Source organism: Corvus kubaryi, unplaced genomic scaffold (assembly GCF_017639235.1).
Source record: "Corvus kubaryi isolate FWS band 111438036 unplaced genomic scaffold, C.kubaryi_AGA036_p1.0 66, whole genome shotgun sequence".
Taxonomy (NCBI): domain Eukaryota; kingdom Metazoa; phylum Chordata; class Aves; order Passeriformes; family Corvidae; genus Corvus; species Corvus kubaryi.
In genome coordinates, this window is record NW_024582054.1 from 13,576,824 (window position 1) to 13,600,228 (window position 23,405).

At 50.8% G+C, this 23,405-nt stretch overlaps 2 protein-coding genes across 17 annotated transcripts in view; one reads left to right on the plus strand and one right to left on the minus strand.

The window, feature by feature from the left end:
• Window positions 1-11,931, plus strand: LOC121674081 (acetyl-coenzyme A synthetase 2-like, mitochondrial). The gene is made up of 14 exons (XM_042048078.1): window positions 1-528; window positions 1,911-2,007; window positions 3,188-3,387; window positions 3,849-4,024; window positions 4,840-4,992; window positions 7,183-7,330; window positions 7,762-7,899; window positions 8,101-8,193; window positions 8,592-8,704; window positions 9,183-9,309; window positions 9,986-10,113; window positions 10,650-10,713; window positions 11,051-11,172; window positions 11,261-11,931. The coding sequence occupies exons 1-14, from the start codon at window positions 216-218 to the stop codon at window positions 11,435-11,437; spliced, it is 2,049 nt and encodes a 682-aa protein (XP_041904012.1). The 5' UTR covers window positions 1-215; the 3' UTR covers window positions 11,438-11,931.
• ABCD4 (ATP binding cassette subfamily D member 4) overlaps window positions 11,883-23,405 on the minus strand; it is a 16,256-nt gene continuing 4,733 nt past the window's right edge. For 9 of the 16 annotated variants that reach the window (XM_042048061.1, XM_042048066.1, XM_042048065.1 and 6 more), the window contains 14 exons: window positions 22,994-23,119; window positions 22,082-22,132; window positions 19,369-19,463; window positions 18,295-18,416; window positions 17,353-17,444; window positions 17,084-17,173; window positions 16,607-16,815; window positions 16,223-16,314; window positions 15,981-16,017; window positions 14,799-14,848; window positions 14,480-14,532; window positions 14,050-14,126; window positions 12,783-13,012; window positions 11,883-12,616 (listed from right to left, as the gene is read on the minus strand). In XM_042048061.1, coding sequence (XP_041903995.1) covers window positions 12,521-12,616; window positions 12,783-13,012; window positions 14,050-14,126; window positions 14,480-14,532; window positions 14,799-14,848; window positions 15,981-16,017; window positions 16,223-16,314; window positions 16,607-16,815; window positions 17,084-17,173; window positions 17,353-17,444; window positions 18,295-18,416; window positions 19,369-19,463; window positions 22,082-22,132; window positions 22,994-23,119 — 1,420 coding nt within the window. In that variant the 3' untranslated portion in view covers window positions 11,883-12,520. Of the gene's footprint in view, window positions 12,617-12,782; window positions 13,013-13,690; window positions 13,815-14,049; window positions 14,127-14,479; window positions 14,533-14,798; window positions 14,849-15,980; window positions 16,018-16,222; window positions 16,315-16,606; window positions 16,816-17,083; window positions 17,174-17,352; window positions 17,445-18,294; window positions 18,417-19,368; window positions 19,464-22,081; window positions 22,133-22,993; window positions 23,120-23,405 lie in introns of those variants that run through there. The other 7 variants (XM_042048063.1, XM_042048068.1, XM_042048072.1 and 4 more) reach the window with 5 other exon arrangements.

A 23,405-nucleotide genomic window follows, 5' to 3' on the forward strand; every position in this document is an offset into this window, starting at 1 on the left:
CATAGTGCTCTGGAAGAGAGGAGGAGAGGAATAAGGCAGGGCAGAAGGGGTGCCCGGGCTCCCTGTGTGAGAGAGCTGCTTTGTGTTCAGTCAGCCCAGGACAACGTAGCACCACCTTCCACAGGGGCCTGAGTCTTGCCTGGGCCAGGTGTCTGGAGCAGCTCTGTGGGCTGCAGGCACCCATCTGCTCAGTGAGAGACAGGTATCCTGCAGTGATGGCCAGGCTGCTGGCCAAGACCTGCTGCTCCAAAGTGCTTTCTCAGGCTCCCAGACGCCCCCCTGGGTTGGTGGCTGCCAGAACCTGGAGCCATGGGCCTCTCACTGCCTATATGCCTGAAGCCATCGCCTTCCCCAGACCCAAGGACCACCAAGATTTGTACAGGGTGTCAGTGGAGCAGAGTGACACCTTCTGGGGAGCACTAGGAAGGAGCCGGCTCACCTGGATCACCCCCTTCCACTCTGTCCAGGACTGTGACTTCTGCCAGGGCAGAGTCTCCTGGTTCCTGGGTGGGCAGCTGAATGTGACAGGTAAGGAGGGAGATGGACATGGGATCCTACCAAGTGCCTGCAGGTGTTTCTGTGTGTGTGGCTTCAGCCCTGGGAATGTAATGGAAGAGCACAGAGTTAAAGGTCTAGAGAGAGGGGGGTCCCCAGAAGGTCCAGTTGGTCCTGCAGTGACTGTAGTGTAAGGTTGTGGCTGGCCCTAAGGAAGCAACTGGGTTTCACTGGAGAGGTTGCAGCTGGATTGGTGTGTGCTGGGAGCTGCGTGGCTCTCCCTCAGCCCCTGTGGATCCCACAGCAGTGCAGTAGCTCTGTCCTGCAGGACCACAGGTAGTAACATCAAACCCTGTGCATTCAGCAGGCAGGGTTGCACTGGGTCATTCCTGCTCAGTGAAGGCAAGATGTATCTGTAGAAAGTAAAATGCAGGAGAAATGAGCCATACTGTCACCACTGTTGTGGGAGGCTCTTCTGTGGACTGAGGCTATTGCCTTAGGGGGGACTATCAGGGGAAGACACAGGGGCTGGTGACAGTGTGTCCTGCTCACAGTGCTGTTGGTCCCAGTGTTCAAAATACGAGACAGACCTCTGAGCAAATAAAATCTTACGTAATCTATTTGAAAAAGAGAGCAAGAGTTATTTGCCTTTGGGATTTGACATCTTACTGTTTCTCCTTTTATATGTGTTTCTTTCTCTCCTGGAAAACTTCAAATGGTCAGGAGAAAAAAAGTGGTATGAAAACTGGGGCTGCTGCATCATCCCATGACTTTAGCAGGTTTAAGGAAAACAGAGAGCAGAACAAGGCTTCTGAGGAAACTGCAGCTGCCAGCAATGTGGGAAACTTTTCATGGAAGAACTACAGCCAAAGCCTCAGCTTACAATGTCCCTGGAAAGCCAGGGGCTGTGCACTCTGTATTTACCCTGGCTCTTTTCCATCTTGGACAAATGTAATCTGCAGCCTTCCAGTGCAGAGCTTCACTTTGCCCTACATTTGTTATTTAGGAGCACTGCCACTAAAAAACTGCCCTAGTTCACCCTGGAGGCAGCTGCGAGGCAGTACTGAGTGGAATGATGACTTAGTTAATGTTTGCCAGCACTCTGAGGGCACTGGGGATGTGACCTCGAAAGGGACTTCAGGCATTTTCTGCTCTGGACTGCATGAGGTCGCAGTTAAAGGAGGAAGCTGATAGTGGGGATTGGCAGGTATTGGAGCGCTGAGGAGCGTAACAGGCTTGGGATGGTGCTTGTGATCTCCTGGCTGGTATGCACAAAGGCTACCCAAGGTGAACGCTGAGGAGATTCACACACAGCCCTGACTTTGACCTGAAAATGGGACTGCCAGTGCTGGCTGTATGAAAAGTAAGATGTACTGAGGGTTGCTCTGTCAATGACGCTGGGTTTTCCTTTCCAGTGAATTGTCTGGACCGTCATGTCCATGTAGCCCCGGACAAAGTGGCTTTAATCTGGGAGAAGGATGAACCCGGAGAGGAGGTACGGGTGACATACAGGTCAGTAATTACCTCTCAACATATAAGAGGCACATTGTAGCATGCATGAACACTGCACAGGGCTGATCTGCTCATGTCTGTCATGTGAGGGAATGCAGCATCCCTTCACACAGATCCAGAGTGTGGTGGTTGTTGGCTTGCTTCTGCTGATCTGAAACTTCAGCCCACCTCCTGATCAAATCTTCTGGGTCCTGCAGAGTCCCTACCCAGCTGGGGAGGCAGGTATAGGCCCCTTGGGGCAGCACTGTAATGCTTACAGGTAAGACACACAGGAAAGGCATACATGTGCCTTTCCACACAGGTTCCTGTTATCTAAACTTCTGGGTAACTGGTCTGCAAGAAAGGCCAAATTCACAGCTGCAAATGTGTTGAGAAACCCCGTGCTCATCCTCATGTCAGCAGTGCTGCTGGATTTGGCTCTCCAGGGGGGCTGCCTGTCCAGCCCTGCTAGGTTAGTCTGGGGCCCCCCACCTTCCAGCTTAATTTGCCTGCTCTCTGAGTCACTGGCACAGAATTCACGTAAATCCCTCTGCACACAAAACAAGTCCCTCTGTCCTCTTTGGCTTCAGGCCTCACACGACAAATATGACCAGCCACCCCTGCCAATCCCCCTGTATGGAGAGCCCTTCCATAAAATGACTCACTGACAGCCAAGCTGTGGTTTCTGTGAGGAACACCTCTTGGGAGAAGCATCTTTCTGCTCACTGCTTTCCTACAGCTGTTGTTCCTGCTGGTACAAGCTCTGAAGGATTTGACCTCAGCTTTAGCAAAGCACAAGATCCTGTTTTGGGGAAAGATATCTAACTTCTCACATGTAGCCTGCAGCTGTGCAGGGTAGCGTGTCACAGCGGTTGTACAGGTTGGTAAGAAATGTGCAGGCTGTCATTGGGAAAGTCAGCTGAGGTGTTGTGGGTTTGCTGAGCTAGAGAAATTGCCAGTGGCTGTTGTTGCAGAGAAATCATTCTATGTCTTTTCCATAAATAACAGCCTATGTTAGAGGCTGTCTTCTCCATTCCTTCTCACTGATTTTTACAGCTCTCTCATGGTCTTCCAGAGTGAGGAGGGTTAGGGTGTGTAGGGATACCAGCTGTGTCCTTGTGACTCTGAAGCCCCCCATGTTCATGCACGCAGATAAGATCTGCAGGAAAGTCTCTAACTGTGTCATTGCTTCTTTGGGCAGGGAACTGCTGGAGCTGACGTGCCGCCTGGGAAACACCTTGAAACGGCAAGGGGTGAAGCAGGGTGACAGGGTGACAATCTACATGCCCCCGTGCCCACTGGCAGTGGCTAGCATGCTGGCCTGTGCCCGCATTGGGGCCGTGCATGCTGTGGTGTTTGCTGGCTTCAGTGCAGAGTCTCTCGCTGACAGGATCCGGGATGGTAAGAGCCAGTGGGTAACAGTGACGTATATCCCTTGCTGAGCTTGTTGGTTCGGCAGCTGGGGGGCTCAGGGTTGTGTAGATGGCAAAGGTTTTCTGAGTAAGACTCCCTGGGCTCTCTGAGGGTATCCTGACATAATGTATTAGCCATGGAGCAGGTACTAGCAACCCAAGAAATGGCATGAGCTCACTAATTACCTTCCAGCCCATGGGATGAACTGGTTTTCTCTTTCCTCCATGGGACTGAAGGACTGGGATACAGTGTCTCCTGTAAGGGGATGCAACACAGGCAGAAATGAATGGGAAACTAAGATGCAAAGCTGCTGTTTTTGCTAAATGAAGGACATGGGTACCAAGGGCTGGGAGACAGAGAGAGAGGCAAAAGGTCATGGTAGAGCCAAACTGCTCTGTGACTGGTGGACAGGGGCAGAGTTGCTTATGTGGCTCTTCTGTCTTCTGCAGCCCAGTCAGAGACTGTGATTACGGTGAACCAGGGGCTAAGAGGTGGCAAGATTATCGAGCTAAAGAAGACAGTGGACCAGGCTGTGAAGCAGTGCCCCAGAGTGAAACGGGTTCTGGTTTCCATGAGGACCACCAACGAGGTTCCCATGACAGCCCTAGATGTGCCACTAGAGGAGGTGAGAGGCTGCCCAGCCACTTCTCCTGGGCAAAGTGCTTGCTCTGGGTGCAGGAACACTGGGTGGAGAGAGGATTTTGCCTGGCTATGGCAGTTTTGCTGTCATTGGCACAACCTGGGGACATTGTTCCACAGCAGCAGTGGCAGTCAGAGCTGCACACAAGTTCAGGATAGTCCCAGTAGCCATCAGGACTGGTGTGTCTTCCCATACTACCAGCCCTTTACTGTCAGGAGCAGGCAGTGCAAGCCAGAGCACGTAGCAGGGTGGACAGGGACCTAGAAACATACCAGACATGGGCTCCTACTTTGTGAATCCAGCCTTTGACTGCCACTGCACTGTCACACATGGGTCTGCTGGCAGACCTGGCATGTGCCTGTTATCCATAGCACAAAGGGTGGCTATGCCAGCATGGAGTGTGACTTCTGAACAGGTGAGCCGTGGCCATGCATTTCTTCTGGCTCCCTGAAGCTGCACAGCAGTCTCCCCACCTCTGCTCATTGCATCTCCAAGCAATTATTGATAGAGAGGCTTCCTGGAAGACTTCTGTGCTAGTCAGAACAGTGGCAGCATAAAAATAGCTGCTTCTTACTCAGCAGGTCTGCTCTGGCTTGTCAGCTCAGCAAGGCAAAAGGGAGTTCAGGCTGCTGAGGAAGGTGAGTGGAGGTGCAGAGGCAGGGAGGATGTTTGTGGGGAGCAGGGTGGCACAGGTGCTCAGAGGAGAGGGAGACTCGGGAGAGAGGTGCACAAGCAGGCATGGGGACAACACAAGGGAAGGCTGTGAGACCCTGAGAGAACTGCTGTACTCTTTCCTGCAGGAGATGATGAAGGAGGATGTGTGCTGTGAGCCTGCTGTCATGGACAGTGAAAACATGTTGTTTCTTCTCTACACATCAGGCAGTACTGGCAAACCCAAGGGCTTAGTTCATTCCCAAGCTGGTTACTTGCTGTTTGCTGCTCTCACACACAAGGTAATGGATCCCAGCCACAAAGTGCTCATGAGCCGGCAGTTCATAGGCAGTGCAGAGAATAGACACGCTCCTTGTTGTATTATTAGCTCATCTTTATCCAGTGCAAAGCCTCTGGGAAGCCCTCCAAGCCCCAGCAGACGACATCTGCCTACAGATAGTGCTCCATAGCAGGGTCTCCCAAACACATACTGCTCTGAGCTACCTTCTTGTCTTTCTTCTTTCTTTCATTGTCCTATACTAAACAGAACCATTGGATAGGATGCTCAGCCTTGCAAGAGTAATTTTATATTACTGGGTTAGGAGGACGAAGCCAATTTGTTCCTAGAAATTGTGGCTTGCTTTTCCTAAGTGTAACTACCTCAACTCAGATGGGAGATCAAAGGCAGTGCTCCTGGGAGGAGCACATTTGACAACAACTGTAAAAGCTGGTGAGTGCCCTCATGACAAAGGGTCTATATCTGAAGAGTGTGGGTCATCTTTGGGAAGATGAAAGTCTTTAACCACAACACATGCCCAAAGCAAACTTAGAACTAGATAAAAGGGCACTGAGCCCAGCATAGAGATGCATTTGGCTGCAGGAGTGGTTGCAAGGAGCATTTTAGTGACATAATATGAGGTCCCATGTAAGAGGGAGTTCTTACCTGAACAGTCCCTTAGCTTTGGATCTGGCTCTTCCTGAGCGTGACTGCAGTTCCAGTAGCACCTCAGACCACACACCCTGTGACAAAGCAAGCTCAGGGCTGGCTGGGACTTCTCTGTCAGCTGGGAGTGCTGAAGGCCATTCCTCCTGGGGTGTGTGCCAGAGGTGTGGAAGCCCTTGGCTTTCCTGTGAGCTAAGCTGTGCCCAGAGTGATGGGTGACCCTCTCAAGACCATCAGAGCAGGTTTGCAAGAGCCAGGGCTATCATTCCAGAATAGCAATGCAGGGGGTGAGCAGCATGTGGCCATGTTAGCTCCCAGGAGCACTGCAAACCTGGACACAGGGCTGACAGGTTCAGATCCCTCAGCTGGATGGGGCAGACTGCTGCTACCATAACTCACTGCTCCACTAAAAAGAGACAGAGGAACCAGGAGAAGCTTCCATTATGGCACCTCGGAACACTTGAGGCCCCAGAGGGAAGTCAGCAAGAAGTGAGAGGGTCTGAAATCACAGAAATCACAGGAGACAGCAAGAAGTGATAGGCTAGTGGGAGAGTGGCCCCTAGGAAGCTTTCCTGGCACTGAGTAAATGAAATGAAGAAGAAGAGTGCTTTAGGAAGCTGTGTCGCTGCCAATATGACAGCACTCAGCTCTGCCCTGCACAGGGCAGTCATCATTCCTTCATGTTCCAGCCTTGCAGCCAAGGGTCTCACAAGGAATAAATGGGGCAGTGGGAAGAAGAGCTTGTTTTGCTTTTTGCCTGCAGGCACAGCACTGCACTCACCCAGCTGAGATGGACAGGTTCCAACTCTTGTGGGCAGGCTGGGGTTGTTCTGGGCCAAAGCATCACATGGTCCCTCTGCTTGCTGCGTCACTGCTCCTGTGCTGGGCTCCTTGCTGAGCTCAGGGGTTTTTGAGTGTTTACTGTCCGTCTGGAGTCCAGCAGTGCCTACAGGAGGCTCATGGAGTCCTCTACCACTTTGCCCTTGCCTACAACTCCTCTCCTTCCACATGGTCATGTAAGTACAGAGGCACCTTCCTTACCCAGAAGGTTCTGTTTTGATGCTACAGAATACTTGGATCAGCCTTGTCTAGCTAGATACCAGCAAAAGGAACACAGGGTGGCTATCCTAGCATGGAGCATGACTTCTGAACAGGTGAACCCCTGCCATGCATTTCTTCTGACTCCCTGAAGCTGCACAGCAGTCTCCCCACCTCTGCTCATCGCATCTCCAAGCAATTATTAATAGAGAGGCTGTATCTCTCCCTACTGGAAAAGAGCAAATTTGGCTGTGGGGGGTTTTTCTTAAGTGTCTGTCTCCTGCACTTTCACAGTTTTGTTTTGTTAACTTCAATTTTATTTAATTAATTTATTTTTCTGTTTTTTTTTAAAAGCTCTTTGAAAGAAGAAGGTGGTCCTGCAGGGGTGGTAGGAAGACAGAAGAACACAATCATGTTAGGGCTGACAGAGAGTACACTGCTCCCTGTTGTGCCCCTTGCCAGGGGTGCAGGCCCAGGTGAAACCCCTCAATGCCTTTCTTCTCTTGTTCAGTACGTGTTTGACTACCAGGACAGGGACATCTTTGGCTGTGTGGCAGACATTGGCTGGATCACGGGACACACCTATGTGGTCTACGGCCCCCTCTGCAATGGTGGTACCACAGTCCTTTTTGAGAGCACTCCCGTCTATCCTAACCCTGGTGAGTGAGGTGACTCAGGGGAGATGGGACATTCCACAGTACCCTGAGATCCACAGCAGGCAGGGAGCTGGCAGCCTGATGCCAGGACATGAGCAGCAAAGGCTCTGTTGCCTCAGCAGCAGACTGTGGTCTGTGCCCAGCAGAGAGCTGCAAGGGGAAGAGTCTTGTCCTCTGCAAAAGACACCACTGCTGCTTCTCCAGGGGTGGAGCTGTTACTCCTTCTCCCTCCCTGCAGAGGGAACGGTAGCAGAGCTATGTGATGTGAAGAAAAAGGGGCTGCTGCTGCTCCAGAACTGCTTCTGTCCAGCCCACCATGGGATTAACTTGGCTGAGGATCCTGGCACTGCTCGGAGAGCCTTTGCTCTCACCTCTTCTTTCTTTGCCTTGGTGCTAGGCTGTGTGGATGCTTACTGGCCCTGTTTCCATTCCAGGCCGCTACTGGGAAACAGTAGAGAGGTTAAGAATTAACCAGTTCTACGGGGCACCCACTGCCATCCGCCTGCTCCTGAGATACGGCGATGAATGGGTGAAGAAGTATGACCGCTCTTCTCTTAAAGTGCTTGGCTCAGGTAAGTGCAGCAGCACGGGCTGGAGCAGCAAATCCTTGGGCATCACACTGTGCCTCTTCCCACAAATGCCAAGAGCAGCAGCACACAAGACCCTAAAATCAAGAGACTGCACTATTTGGGGATGGCTCCACAAGCAGGACCTGGGAAGCTCTGTCCTAAACCTGGTCTTTCAGCTCTGCCCCCTTGTCTTTCTCCTTGCAGTGGGGGAACCCATCAACAAGGAGGCATGGGAATGGTACTTCCGTGTGGTCGGCGAGACACGATGTCCAGTAGTGGACACTTGGTGGCAAACTGGTGAGATGCATATGATTCCTTGTTCCAGCTTCTGCTCTCCCAGGCTTTAGGAGTGACCTGCTGCTTTGCTGGCCAAGCGATAATGGTTGCTGCTGACAGTCTTGTATGAGCAAGGCAGTAAGGGCCCATGCGCACCCACATGTAAGAGAAAAATGGCCTTTAAAGCTAACCCAGGGGACAAATATGGGAATTTGAGGGTACATCTCAGCAGACCCCTGCTGAACTAAATGAGGACAATCATCCTTCTGCAAAGTTCCTTCCCCAGCTCTCTGGCAAAGCCAGCCCCAGCCTGTTGAGTGTGTAGTAAGGGACAAGGCAAAGGCTGTTGGCCAAGAAGTGCTACTTGGCGTTCTTCTTGTCCCTGACTTTGATGAGCATTGCAGTTTCTTTTCTTTCAGAAACAGGAGGCATCTGTATCTCACCCCGTCCTTCTAATCCTGGAGCTGAAATCCTTCCAGGCATGGCTATGAGACCTTTCTTTGGGATCAGCCCCTCCCTCTTGGACGACAAGGTACATTTATAACCAGCAGTACAGGCCCTGGCTCAGCCCCCTCTCCGCCAGGTGCTTGCAGTACGTACTTGCTGATGGGAGTGGAGATCTGTAAGCATGTCTCTCCTGCTCATCTCTGCTAGACAGCAACCTTCCTTACTGGAAAGGGACAAACGGGGTCTTCCAACTAGTGCAGAAGTTGAGCTGTTTTCTAGCTTTCCCAGTCCTGGTAAGAGAGGCTGTGTTTGGGCTCCCTGGCACATCTTTCCAAGGTGAGGTAGCTGGGCAGTCTCCCTGGAGGGGCCTGGCATCCCACTATGGGAGGCAGTTTGTTGCAGACATATGCTGGGAGAGACTAAGCCTGTCTTGTTGAAGTGAGGAGCACAGGACCCTCCTCACTGCCCTCCCTGACATTTCCATCACAGGGTTGTTAAATGGGCAGTAGCTAAACATCCCAAGTACCTTCAGCCATGGTTACTAAAAGGTAACTATTTTACAGGGAAATGTCCTTCTGGAAAATGGTGTCTCTGGAGCTCTTTGCATCTCACAAGCCTGGCCAGGCATGGCACGAACCATTTACAATGACCACAAGAGATTTCTGGAAACTTACCTGACTCCTTATCCAGGTAAGGAAAACATGTGGCAGGACACTTGCGCACATTTGGTTGGCTATGGTTGGGTCTACTTGCTGGCTTTCTGTATGGAGGCAGGATTCAGGAGAGCTGGTACTGCTGCTTTGTTCTTCCAGAGACCCTCCACAGTACTGAGGCTTTTCGTCTCCCCAGGCCTGATACCACAGGACTGCCCCTCACCAAGCTTACCAACTGGATCACACATTGTTTTAAGGCAGTGGATGTGTCCTTCTGCCCCGAGTCCCCTTGAGCACAGACAGACCTCTTGCTGCATCTCTTGCAAACTCTGTCAGCCTCTGTGACTCACCCAGAGGCACTAAGCAAGCCCAAGAGTGTGTGTGTCTTGATGTGAAGCAAAGAGGAGAAGCAGCAACACCACAGGCACCCACACTGGAGCAAAGTGCTCCCAGCACGTGGTGATGAGAGAGGCAGGGCATTAGCCAGTACACTGCAGAATGAGGGCAGGAGCCTGATGATAGAGCTGGTACCAACAGAGGCAGAAGACTAACAAGGAAGGTAGGCACCTTTACCCTGAGCAGTTGAGGAAGAAGCAGAATACATGGGACCTGCAGCCAAAAGAGAGGAGGAGGGGAAAGGTGAGAGCATGGCTGCTGAGCAGCTCACATGCTCCCTGCAACAAGTGACTATGGTATGGTTCTGGCCACTGCAGGGTTTTTCTTCACTGGGGATGGTGTGTATCGTACCAGTGAAGGCTACTACCAGATAACAGGACGGCTGGATGACATCATTAACATCAGTGGACACCGGCTGGGCACTGCAGAGGTGGAGGATGTTGTGGTAAGAGGTGTGGGTGGGAGGTAAAACCATCCAAGGATACAGCAAAGGTGCACTGGTGTGTTCAGAAGGCCTCTTTGAAAAACCCAGACAGAACTATGATGCTGCTGTGGCAGCAGGGAACACTCATACAAAGTCTCGCCTGTGGAAACAGCTTTCCAGCCTTTTCTCTCCCATTCTGGCTCTTTGCAGCAAGGGAGGGACAAAGACTGATAGTGTTGATTGTGTAAGTGCATGAATCCCAAAGCAGCAATCAGACATGTTAAAGAGGAGCATCTGTGGGACCTGGTGGAGCAACCTGGAGGCACAGAACAAGGTCTACAAGGTGCAAGCCTAAAGCAGTCAGGGGCAGGGGGAAAATACTAGTGTTTGCAGACCTACTGAGGCAGGAAGCAAAAAGGGCAGAGGCCACCTGAGGCCCTTCCTTGTGTCTCTGCATTATTGCAGGCTGCAGCAGCCAAGTGAGGTCAGGGCAGCTCCCAGGTGGCAGCCAGCCTGCCAAAAGCACTCAGTCAAACCCCTGCCCTGTTCTCTTCCAGAATCACCATGTGGCAGTGGCAGAGTCTGCCGTCATTGGCTACCCACATGAGATCAAGGGAGAAGGTAAGATGCTTGCTTTCATGCCCCAAAACATCTCTTCTGGGGCTATGGCACTGCAGTTGGAAGTGGCACTGGTAGCAATGCTGTGTCCACACCATAGAGTGTGTTAGCAGGGATCTCAGCGCAGCCATCACAACCTGCACCTGCACTACAGACCAGCTAGGCTTTGCATAAGGTGGTAGCAGCAGTGCTTTTGTGTGGCCAAAAGCACTCACAGTTCTGGCTACAGAGCATCCCCTGAGGCTACCAGCAAAGAGGGACTCTCCTGGCACTAGATCCAGGCAGGGTCTTAGGGGCATGGTATGCACAGTGCTCAGTAACCTGGTGGTCCTTCTATCAGGAGCCTACGTGTTTGTTGTGCTGAAGAAGGACAGTGGCTACACACAGGAGTCTCTTGCTGCCGAGCTACAGGAGCTCATCTCAAAGAAGATTGCTAAGTACGCAGCTCCAGATTATGTTCAGGTAACACAAGCAAACTGGTCCAACACCCCCACTGGCAGACTGGCCAAGCCCTTTCCCTCAGCCTTGACTCTGCTCCTCCCCATCACAGGTCACACACCGGCTGCCCAAGACACGCTCGGGTAAGATTATGCGTCGGGTGCTGCGGAAAATTGTGGAGGACAAGGCCAGTGAGCTTGGGGACCTAACTACCCTGGACGACCATGAGGTTGTGCAGCAGATCATAGAGGGACACAAGCACCTTGTGGAGCAGCAGAAGAGCCACTAGCTTGGTTCTGCCAGCAGCCACCTCCCCTTCCTTCACTGCAAAACCAGAGAAACATCCAAAAAAGCCACTAAGCAAGCAGTGGCCAGTAAGTGCTCGGATCACACCTCCACTGCAATCTTGGACTTATCTCTCCACAACACAGAGACCCTCAAAACCTGTCTCCACACACCTATGTAGACAGTGGAGAGAACATGACGCATCATAGGCAGAAGAGTAAGGGGAGACAAGCTGTTTCCTCCCATGAAAGCAGAGGGCAAAAAGCCCTCCTTGAGGCTCCTTGTGCCTTGCAGTAGCTGCAGAGGTAGCAGCAGGCAGGATCTCCAGCCCTGGACAGGGATACTACTCCTACCTCTGCTCTGCTTTTCAGCAATAGTCTCGTCCAGGACCATTGCCAATATACAAACATCTCCTCCAAAGCAAACCCCAGAAAGAAAACACGCAGCAGTCTGGTTAACAAATATTGACTCTTCTCCATAAAAACAGTTTGAAAACAGGCCCCGCATTTTAATACAAAAATGTTCCTTTCACCTGTAGCCATGTGTTACAAGGAGAGCAGAGACATGCCCCTTCTCTGTGCCAGCATTCTCCCCTTGTCTCCCGCTGGAGAACACAATTCTTGACAGAGCCACAAGGTACATAAATCTGTTCTTTGATACACAGCTCTGCTGTGTATCAAAGACAGAGCTCCTAGCAAGGCACAGAGGGCAGAAAAGAAGGCTGCATTCTAGCCTCACACCACTGCATCCTGGACTAAGTGGAGGTTTCTCTGGCCATTGTTTCTACAAGACCCATGAGGCAGGATCTTCTCTCAGGGCAGCCTAGCAGCTCATCTCCTTTCTCCCATGAGAGCCAGGGAGGCAGGAGGAGGCTGGGAGAAGGATGACACAGTTGTGTCTACTCTTGGCAGAACTCCACACCATGAGTTCAGACATGCTGTGTGTCCATCAGCAAAATCCAGAACTGGTCTTGCACTGTTTGAATCCCTCACTGACACAGCTGCTGGCTTGGCAGCTCCATGTCTGCTGTTGAGAGCTATCCCACACGTGTGCAGGTTCTGTGGCTGGCCAGACAAAGGCACGTTTTTCAGTGTCCTTCCCCAGAAGGGAGACGCTTCATCTTCTCACATCGAGTGAGCTCCCATCTTCCCTCCCCATGAAGTTTCAAAATCCAGCTGTGGAACTGCAATTCAATAACACAACATTGACGGATATCTCTAGAAGGGCATGGTCCACCTACAGTAAGGTCGTCCAGCCTTAGTCACTCCCCTCTGCTCACCAGAGACCCTCTCTACCTCCTCTATCTTGCCACCACGAGGGAGGCATGGAGCGCTGCCTCCCTGTCTCACCTTTTCCAGGCTGGGTCTGTGTCCCACGCTGATCAGTGTCATGCCCAGCTGAAGGCACAGACGGTACAGCTCATGCTCCACCTCTTCTGTCAAGGCGCTGGTGGCTTCATCTAGCACTGAAAGAAAAGTCATAAGCCCCACAAATCCTCTCCCAACCAGACATCTCCTGTAGGAAAGAGCAGCATCTCCCAAGAACATTTCACATATTAACTGGAGTTCACCAAGAGCATCTGCAGAAGGCAAATGAGAAACATAAGGACTCTGGTATTCCTCTGGCACAGCTGGTGTCAGTCAACTAGGAAAGCTGTCCTTCCCCTCAAGTGCTTGAATCCATCCAAACCACACCATTCACCTCATTCCTCTCCCTCAACAGCTGCCAGCCACTGCCTCATCCCCATCATGGTGAAAGCCAAGACGTGACCTTCTCCAGGCAGACCATGTGCCAGAGTGCCAGGCTGAACAGCAGCCAGCGCACTCTTCCAGTACAGATCCTACATAGAGCACGTAGGATGGCCTGTGGCACCTTCCTGCCCATTAGGGGTAAATACTACAGACCTGGAGCAAATAAATTCAAATAATCTCTACAGCTTTTAGTTTGCAATCCACAGGTTCCTTCTGCCCAGACAGCACTGAGCCGTGCTACAGGCTTCAGGGAAAAGAGAGGTACTTACATGTACTAACTTGCTACCGACACGGGCTCTGTTTACGCACATCCAACCTGGCCCTCATGACAAGTTCTCAGCCCAAGCCCCCAGCAGAGACTAAGGAATTGGCCCCATTAGCTAATCACAGATGCTTCTGTGGCCTCTCAGGACTGTTTCTCCCACTGCTCCTTGTCTTCTTTTGCCACATCAGGGCCAAACTTTTCATACTGCCTCACAGCCCTACAGATGTTCACGAGCTTCAGATATGACAGCTGCTGCCACACTCCTCAACACATGCACTTCTTTACACAGCAACTGGAGAGCAGGATGACAAAGTTCTTCCTCTGGTGCCATTGGATGTGGACCATGAACATTAATCACTAGTCCCCTAAAAAGAAAATGTCTTAGATACGGCCTCTTGATGTACCACCCTCCACAGAGATAATGAAATGTTTTCACATTTCACAAATGAATCCTCTATGTGCTATGCTGATAAAATAATGGCCAAGACAAAGCATGTTCCTAGCACAAAAGGGATTTCACTGTCTCTGTACCAGCTTCTCTATATATCAAAAGCCTTGCCTTTTTTCCCCCCCTCTTTTCTTTTGTAGTCAGTCACTCACCTGCATATTTTGGCTGGAGGTAGAAGAGTCGTGCAAATGAGAGCCTCTGCATCTCCCCCGGGGACAGGATGTCATACCTGCAGCAGGGTCGAGATTCAACACCTCCCTCAAGAAACAGAGCTCGTTTGCTGAAAATCTTATGGCTTCTGATATCAGAGACCAGCAAATAACTGTCCCTGTGTGTCCCTTGTGCCCCCCTCCATGCTGGGACTGGCTCTGCACCCCTGTACACAGTCAGCTGCCTGCAGAACACCACAGCTGGTGATTGTTGGCATAGATGCTTGGGGCATGAAGGCTTTGCTCCTGTATAGTGTCCACATCTCACAGGACACAGATTGACACAGATACATCCAGCAGCAATGCGCATCTGCTTAGAAGTGTTCCCCACTCAGAAATTACCCAAATTCACACAGACAGTGAGATCCCTTACCAGTTCCAGTCCACCTGCTCATCCAGTCCTCCAGCCCTTGCCAGCAAATCAGTCTACAGAGAGCACAGCAGATTTTTGAACACAGTCCCCAACCCTGTCAGCCTATGGCCCTGAGCATAACTACCTCCTTCTTGCCAGTCTCCCTTTCCCCACTTTTATCTCTCCTCCTCTGTCTGTCCCATAGACAGTTGTGTCCCAGGTACAGACAACGTCCCCACATAAGTTCAGCACAGTCACGCTGCACTGCCACAAAAAATCATCCCTTCTTCCCTCATTGGTGGTACCAGGAAAGAAGGCAGCAGTGCTACCAGTGACTCACCAGCCCAGCCAGCTCCAGGAATTGCACAATCCTCTCATCATCTGCAGACCCTAGGGAGAAAGCCATACAGCAGAAGCAGAAGCAATGTGTGCTGAGGCCACTGCTGCATGGAGGAGTTGGTGGGACAGGAGGGAAGAACTGGAGGATCTCCTGAGGTGCAATGTAGGTGACCTGACCACTTAGTTATACCAGACCCTGGGCTTTGGCACAAATAGCCCCAAAACCTGACCTTCCTTAAAAATGTTAATCATGCCTGTGAGCATCATGCCAGGAGGTAGCTGGGCTCCACAGATACACCTGAGATTTGCCTCAGTCCACGGCCACAGCTAGAACACAAGGATCCAGGCTCCAACTGCCAAGGCCCTGCCCAACAGTTGCTCTCTTAGAGCTGAGACTGCACACTACAAGTGGTGGAGCCATGGGAATGGGGTTCAGGTAACAGTTGGCAAAAGGACCCTATGTGGGAAGAGAAAAACCTCAGGGTGAGTCAGCTGTGGAGCAGAACATACGCTTGAGCTGGTACAGTCAGCATCTATGGAAGTTGAGTAGAAGGGCTGTGCATCTGCCATGGACCTCTCTGAAGCTGCAGGAGAGCCACAACAGTGGATGATGGCTGTAGTTACTCTCAGCAAGACTGTGACTCCCAAGCATTTGAAAGCAGCAGGTAACACTGCTGAACATCTCCAAGCTACAGCAGACCACATGTGGTCTGGCTTTGAAAGAGGGTAGGGGAGAAAAAAGGATCCACATACTCTGACCACGACAGTGTGTGAAGCCCTGGGGCATCATTTGAACAAGTGGAACGGTAAAAGATGGAGGTGGATTAAAAATGAGATGAAGGCAAACACGGCTTGCTGAAAGTCAGGCTGTACCAAACAAATCAGATGTATCCCAACAGCAACATACATCATGTCCAGCACAGCAGGAAGAGCACGGCCAGCTTGTCCTCATTGTACTAAGAGAGCAACTTCTTTCTTATCAAGTAAGTACGCTCCCTCACAAAAGGGAGGGGACACAGAGTTGACCTTAGCACACACTAATCTTCTAGGGAACACCAGAGCAACAAAAGCAAAATGGATGAGTGTTCCTGATGGGACATGGCAGGGGAGAAGCTGCACTGGGTACAGGACAGTGAGCCAATACCACAGCATTGGTTAATTGCTCTAATGGATTTTCACAAACCTGAAAGTGGATAGATCTCCTTCAGGGGATAGATCACCTGTTTAAGAGAGCAAAAGAAACCATGTCAGAGAAAGCTGGACACTGTCCATCAGAGACACAAAAGCATGAACTCAGGCACAAGGGAAGGAGCAGCCACAGCCATTCTCCCTCTTGCAGGTCTGTCTGCACCCCATGGGTTTGCAGGGCATGACCACAGCTTGGAGCAGAACTGAGGTCAGAGCAGAGCCAGACCCTGGGCTCACCTGCTCACGCAGGCTTCCATCCGTGAAGAAGGGCCGCTGTGGTAGGAACACCACTCCCCGGGGGCCAAAGCAGGTCAGCATCCTGATGCTCCCTGCACAGAGACACTCATCACACCTGCAGTACCATGCAGCAACTCCCCATTGCCCTGTGTAGTCCTGTCCCATGAAGCAGCCAACAAGACCCCACAAAGTGTGTTTGCAACACAGAGCAAAGCAGTGAGAGCCAAAGACTGTGACAGAGATGGGTGGCTCAAATCAGTGGACCAGTGACACATTCACCATCACATGGTGAAACTGGCCTCACAAACTGCCACACTGCCACCTTCCAAACTTGGGGTAGCCTTGGGTGAGAAAGAGAAGGCTGAGGCAAGTAGCAGTCCTTACCCTGTGTGCTCTCCCAGAGTCCTCCGAGGACCCTCAGGAGAGATGTCTTCCCTGTACCAGTGTTTCCCACAATCATCACACTGTTTCCTTGTGAGATCCTGAGGCTCAAGTCCTTGATGAGCAGCTTGCCAGATGAGGGTACTGAGAGTGTCACTCGCTCCAGAAGGAAAGCTGTGTCCCTTGGCGCTGGGTCCTCCCCAGAATGGCTGCTGGGCCACCACCAAGACAAAGAACGAGAAATCCAGGGGTAAGCAACCACACTGAGATTGGCAAAGATCAGGCACCTTAGACCTCCTGTGGCACTGTGACAGCAGCTCTGCCCCACACACCCTGGGAATGACAATTCACAGTGAGCACTGCCTGCTCCAACCAAATGCATGCAACAGACCGTGACACCAAGGGCCACCTCCATCCCATGGCAACCCCACACTCTGGCATGTAAGCTGCAAGCCAGCCAGTTGCTGAGGGGCGACTCACCTGTCCAAATCCCAACTGGTTCTGGCTTCTGAGTAATTACCATTTTTTTTTCTGCCAAGGCTCAGCAAGGTCTCCTGCAGTTCACCAATCCTAGACACACAGGAGGTTGCATGAATGCCAGGACAATTCCAGCAGCCTCTTCACAATATCCACACTTGCCCATGCTTGTACAAGAGCAACCGTTTCTTTTTTTTTTTTAGCACAGACCTGGGCAGAGTCTTGTCCTGCACTTCCCTTTCCTCCAGAGATGTGCCCACAGATAAGCTCACCTGTGTGTGTAGCCAGCAACATCAGTCACAGTACTGGAGAGATCTATGAGCTGGCTGAAGCAGCCAATGAGGTAGATGGAAACAAAGGCATTCTGGGGAGAAATCACATGCCAGAGTACAGGTCAGTGCTGAGGTGGGATCCTGACCCTTATTCCATGACTCCAAGGAGGCAGCCAAGGAGTCCACACAGGCCACATCAGCTGTCTCAGCAAGATGAATGAGGGGTGGTGAAATCACCCAGGGCGGTGGGAGTGAAGATGACCACATTTGAAAGAAGCAGGGCTTCCCTGCTCAGTACAGCAGTTTTTCCCAGGTGGACACATGTCCTGTCACCCAGGGATGGTGTTTGCAGAGTGCCTGCTGGCCTGCCTAGGGCCCAGCATGCTAGCCCAAGTCACACGGGTCCATGCCACCAACGCTCTCTCAGCTCCGTATATGGCTCAGAGCAGGGTGTCTCAGCCTGCAGTGCCCACTTCGCTATTTTTAGCTCTGCATTCTCCATCACAAGGCAGTTTTGAGTATCTGGTAACGAGTCAGGTCAGGAACGTGAATGCAAGCCAGCTCAGCCTCACTGGTGGCCAGGCTCACCATGGGCAGTAGCCCAGGGCATAACCCAGACCCACAGCACTGGGCAGACCCCATCCCCACCTGCACTGCTGAAAACCACAGACTTCCTGACCTCCCAGGTTTTTTTAGACACAGAGGTCTGAGGTAGTAAACATTTATGTAGATGTGTCCTTGACAGTTCTCACCCCCAAGTTAATCATATACCAGCTGGCTACAAGCTCCCATTTCCATGACATGGTAGGTAGGGACAGTCTAACCTGAAGATCACGTGCTGCAGGTTATCTAGCCCCAGGACCACCAGCCCCACATGAAACCTCCATCCTCAGTGCCTGCTCACCCTCTACAATGGGGTCACAGAGATCACTCTTAGCTCACCTTGCTGACAAGGGCACTGAGCTCTGTTGGACTCAGGTCGCCGTAGACCCCAGAAAAGATGGGAATGGCAATGACCACGTAGCTCAGGATGCTGCCCAGATAATCAAAGGTGTTGATCCCAACTGGGCACAAGCACATTGAAAGAAGACAGTGAGTTAAAGTAGAAACCTCTGTCCCAGCCAGGCCCAAGTGCTGACCCTGAGCCCAGACAGAGGAAGAGCCATGCTCTTGCCTCAGCCCTTTATGATGAACCAGAACACATCAGAGCACAAAAACCCATTTTGCAGGATAGCACAAGCATCAGAGTGAAAATCCATTTGCCAAGCAAAAAGCACTTTAGGGCAGGCCCCTGAGCAGAGAAACATCATCCAGACACACAGCTCAGGGACTGCTATGGGGCTAAAGCCGCTTTGCCTGCTTGTTGCTACGCTTCAGTCAGGGGCCTGACTGACTCACAGTAAACAGGAGGGGAGGGCAAAAAGGAAGCTCTGGGGTGAGCTGGTTTGCCATGAAGTGTGTCTTGGGAGCACACAACAGGCAGAAAGACTTAAGATCCCAAATTCCCAGAGATGCTTCTCTTCAGGGTTCTCCCTCCCATACACTGCTCAGAAGCTCACTATGCTGCTGAGATCAGGAAGAGCTGTCTTTATAGGGGTCATTTAAAGCCAAAACCTGGACTCAGCAAAAAAGGAAGAAGGGATATTTTCAGGGGACAACTACACTTAAGGGACAGGCTCTACTGGAAAGAAGTTTCCACATCTCCTAACCACATATACAGCCCCCAAATCTCAAGCCCTTCCCTCTTTTCTTGGCCTTTGAACACTTGACCCACGAAAAGCCAGATTCTGGGTCCTCCACAACTTTACCTCTTTATGAGGCTTTTACACAACAGGATTCCCATTTAGCACTGCAGGAGGCACCCTCTGTTCACCATCAGGGCTTTCATGCACCAGCAAGACGCAGAAGAAAACACAGCACCCACCCAACTGCTCTACCAGTAGAGTTCCCCAGCCTGTGGGCCACCACAATGGAGTTACCACACACCCCACTTCACCCCCCAAACTGCCCACTCACTATATAGCCACAGCTCCTTGCCTATCAGCTCCCTCTGGGTCTTCAGCAGGCTCTGCAGCCTCCGGTCTGTGCGCATGTGCTCCACTCGCCCAGCCCTGTAAAAATAACATTGCAACATGCCACAGACATCCCAGGACCATGGGCTTTAAAACTGAAGCTTGGAACAGGCCTGGTACCTTTGCCTCCAACTAACAAGCTCTTTATTGACCAGGAACTGAACAGCCAGGACTGCGTTCCTGAAGAGTATCATCAAGGAACTCTGGCTGAAGCAAGGAGTCCTGAAAATCTCTCCCAGAGCCCAAGGCTGCTGCTGTTGCAGCAGGAGGAAGTGAAGCCAGCCCAGACACTGTCAGCGAGGCTCCAGCCTGAAGCAATACATACACCAGGTCAAACACAGTTCCCAAACACAGCCTGGTTGGAAAAGAGGGATGGCACTGCTACACAGCTGGAGCCAGAACAGAGAGGGCAGAGGAGAGCCCAGGGGGTGATAATCAGCCCACATGGCCTGCATGGCCATCAGCCTCAGTCCACCTCTTCCCATTCCTCAATCCACAGGAATCGGACAAAGGCAAGTCCTGAGCAGCGCAACCCCCAGTGTGGGTACCTCAGCCCCACAACTCCCCCTTTCCCAGGGCCATCTCCATCAGGCCACCCACCACACAAGTTAGTGGTGATGCTCCAGTGGCCAGGCTGCGTCAGGAGCAAGGAGACATCTCTAAAGCACCACCTTTAAGCAAGCGTGGCAGCTCCTTCTGCTGCTTTGCAAGGCCTGGGCTGCCCTCAGGTGGCAAAAGGCAGAGAGAGCTCCACATCTCACTTTAGACTCCCACCCACCATGGCAGCTATTGCCCCTGACATCCAACACAGGCTTGTGCCTACTACAAAAACCACACTCCCACCATGGTCTATGTAACAGAGGAGTCGCTAGGGCCCAAGAAGATAAGGCCAGAAGCAGCACAAAACCATCCAAATTCAGATTTTTGAAGTCTCATTTCTGAAGATTCTCAGTTCATAGAAAAATACATTTTCTTTCTCAAAAATGCGTCTCGTTAGAATTCAGTTTGGCATTACTGCCTTACAATACAGCTCAGGTAACTACTGAGCTGCAATCTTTGCTGTCCATGTATTAGGAAAGGACAAAGCCTTGGATACAAGGAGTTAAAGATGAGAAAGGAACTGGAGACCAGAGCTATTATTCTGTTGCAGATGAGGAGAGATTGCTGTATTTCCTCTTTTCCTCGCATTCACTTCACTTTTAAAGCAAGTTTGCCAAAGGCTTAGTAACAAAAGAAGTAAAAAAGGTGGCAGTGCTCTGCTTCTGTTTCTTTCTTTACCAAAACAATGGTTGGACAGTCTTAAGAGGACAAGATGACAAGCTAGAGAAGTCGAGCAATCAAAACCATCCACTCACCACATGCTCTTCCTCTTGCAGGATTCTAGAAATGCAACCTTTTAAAAAATTCCTTTATTTTTAATTACGATGCATACCATGAAAAGGCCTGATTGTGTGCCACTCAAGATATAGTTTCACATAAAGTGAAGCTTTTCTACTAAAACACTGTACTGAACCAAGACATTCTGTTTTCTGGTATAATAATCCACTTTCCATTTTCTACTTAGTAATAGAAAAAAAAAGTTCAAGATTGTGAGGGAAAGTACTGCATCTTAAATAAGGGCATGTAATTAGAGTATCTTTTCATTACAAAAAATTATCACCAACCAGTAAGAATCAATCAGTCCACAAGAAAAAAACTCAGACTTGCTAGTGCAAACCAAGATTGATTTCAGTTACTTAAAGCAGTTTCATGCCTGTCAACATAAGTTGTTATGATATCAGTGATTTTGACTCAAACCACTGTGGGGACAGCACCACAATACTTGAAATGCCCACACATTACAGCATGAAGGAGCCAAATACAGATCACAGGCAGGGAAGACCAGAGAGAGGACAGGTGCTACAATTCCTGGAAGAAGTGCAATTTGACAACATGCAGGGCAAAGGCAGACTCATGACAAGAGAGAAGCAACAACAACCTCCTGCCACTCCAACACAAGCTACAGCAAATTCATGGCTCTTTTCCTGGGTTCTCAGTATTTCTGTGAACCAAGTAGCAGCTCAACAGGCTTCAGGGCATCACTAAAATGCGGAGGTGCTGCCGGGCTCCTGATAGTGTGCTCAGCTCTGGGGTGAATGGCACTGAGCAAATTCAGAGGACCAGTATAGCATTTGGAGTGTCAGGGCACAGACTGACCAAGAGGAGCAAGCAGAGGTAAGGTGGCCAGGTAGCAGCTAGCACACCCACAGAAGACAGGCAGGCTAGCAGTAGCAGGATGTGGCCAGAAAGAGCATGCAACAAGTCCTCAGAGGAACCAGATGCAGTAAGACTTTGAGCAATCCTCCAGGCAAGGACCTGGCAAAACATCAGTAATGGTCTCTAAGCCAGCACCAAATCTGTATCTGCATCTGAGGATGTTAGAAGGGAGGCAAAGGAGAAACAGTTGTCTCCAGTTGCTGTGGATTATTTCTGCAGATGATGCACAGAATGCAAAGAACAGAGTGTCAGGGCTGTATGATGCTGCAGTGGAATGGAAGGGACAGAAAGCTCTGGCTGCAGACACAGAACTTGGGCTCCCTTGGGATACGTGAACACCACAAGGATGCTCTGAACTGGGACAATCCTTTTGAGGATACAAAGAAATTAAGACTACTAACCTGTAGAAAGCAGCTGGTTCTGCATTGACACGAATCTGCATGTGCTTGAACCTGTACAACCAAAAAAACATTGTAATTGTGCATAAATGCTCAGTGAATTATGTAGCCAAACCCATTCCTAGAGGAAACTTGTCTTGCATGTTAGAGCAGTGATCTGACGCATCTCTTGACAGAAATACTCAACAGGCTTGAAAGGCACCAGAAACCAAGGCTTAACACAAGGTGCCATCATTCAGGGCCAGCACAGTGGTGTATTTGTTTGGTATCCTGCTCTCTGCACACATCATCTTAGCCCTTGGGCTTACTGTCTGCTGGTAGTCCAGCATCTCCACCATATAAAATCACTGTAGCCAACTGCCCTGGGCTGGGTTCCCTGTGCCACAACAGCTGATGCTGCTGTCCCTGGATGCCCTGAGCCCCAGAAAAAGCTAGAAAGCCCCTGCTACACACACAGCCAACACTGCAAGCAAGGGGGAGGAGGTGAGTTACAGAGCATATGGAAAGACTAGGCTGTTTTAGGAACCTAGTGAAGGCAGGGGTGAAGCAGACACCTGATTTCTGTCAGTAGATACAGTTTACTGAACGTGCATCTGCACCCAAGGAAGCTCCATGTGCAGTTTTCTTCAACACATCCCTAGCAGAAGCACCAACAAGGAGCAGGCAAACAGCCTGGAGACTGAGCTGTCAGACTGAACCAAAGGGCATTGCCTGCCATGACACAAGGCTGTGAATGGTTGGCAGGGGCTCAGTACACTGACTTTGAGGCACCCTTGCACAGGTAGCCTTCTCTGAATGTGGGGAAAGTCACAGACAAGAGAAGTAGCTATATACACAGCACTGAATGGGGACAAAAAAGAAGCTTTCACAGGAGCTGCCAAGGGGCAGTGAAAACACAGCTCTGCTGGGACTCACCTGAAATCCCCCTCCAGTTTTTCCTGCTGCACAAGTTTAGACACAATTGGGCTCATCAAAACTTTGTTAACCATTGTCCCAATGACGAAATACCCAAAGATGCTCACTGGGCCTAGCCAGCCTGTGCTACAGAAGAGAAAGAGAAGTCAGCTAATAATCCAAGCAAAAGGACACTCCCGTACCATTAAGCTCAAGCAGTCAGAACCCTCAGCTGTCACCTCTCTTGGCTTTCACAGAAGTTTGCGGGCCAACATTGCACATCCCAGCATCCCCAAGGCAGAATTCTCTTCAGAGAGTAGAGACCACTCACCCATGTGTACAAATATCTGTCTGGGGAGTTGTAACATGGGTGGCAGGCTCCAAAAAAAGAACACCGAAAAGAGGTGTGCAAGCAGGACCAGGATACATCCTT

Excerpts from the sequence above, each read along its gene's own strand:
- LOC121674081 (XM_042048078.1), top strand. The coding sequence starts at position 216 with ATGGCCAGGCTGCTGGCCAAGACCTGCTGCTCCAAAGTGCTTTCTCAG. Across the intron at positions 529-1,910 it reads TGGGCAGCTGAATGTGACAG|TGAATTGTCTGGACCGTCAT; the intron begins GTAAGGAGGGAG and ends TTTCCTTTCCAG. Across the intron at positions 8,194-8,591 it reads GGACACTTGGTGGCAAACTG|AAACAGGAGGCATCTGTATC; the intron begins GTGAGATGCATA and ends CTTTTCTTTCAG.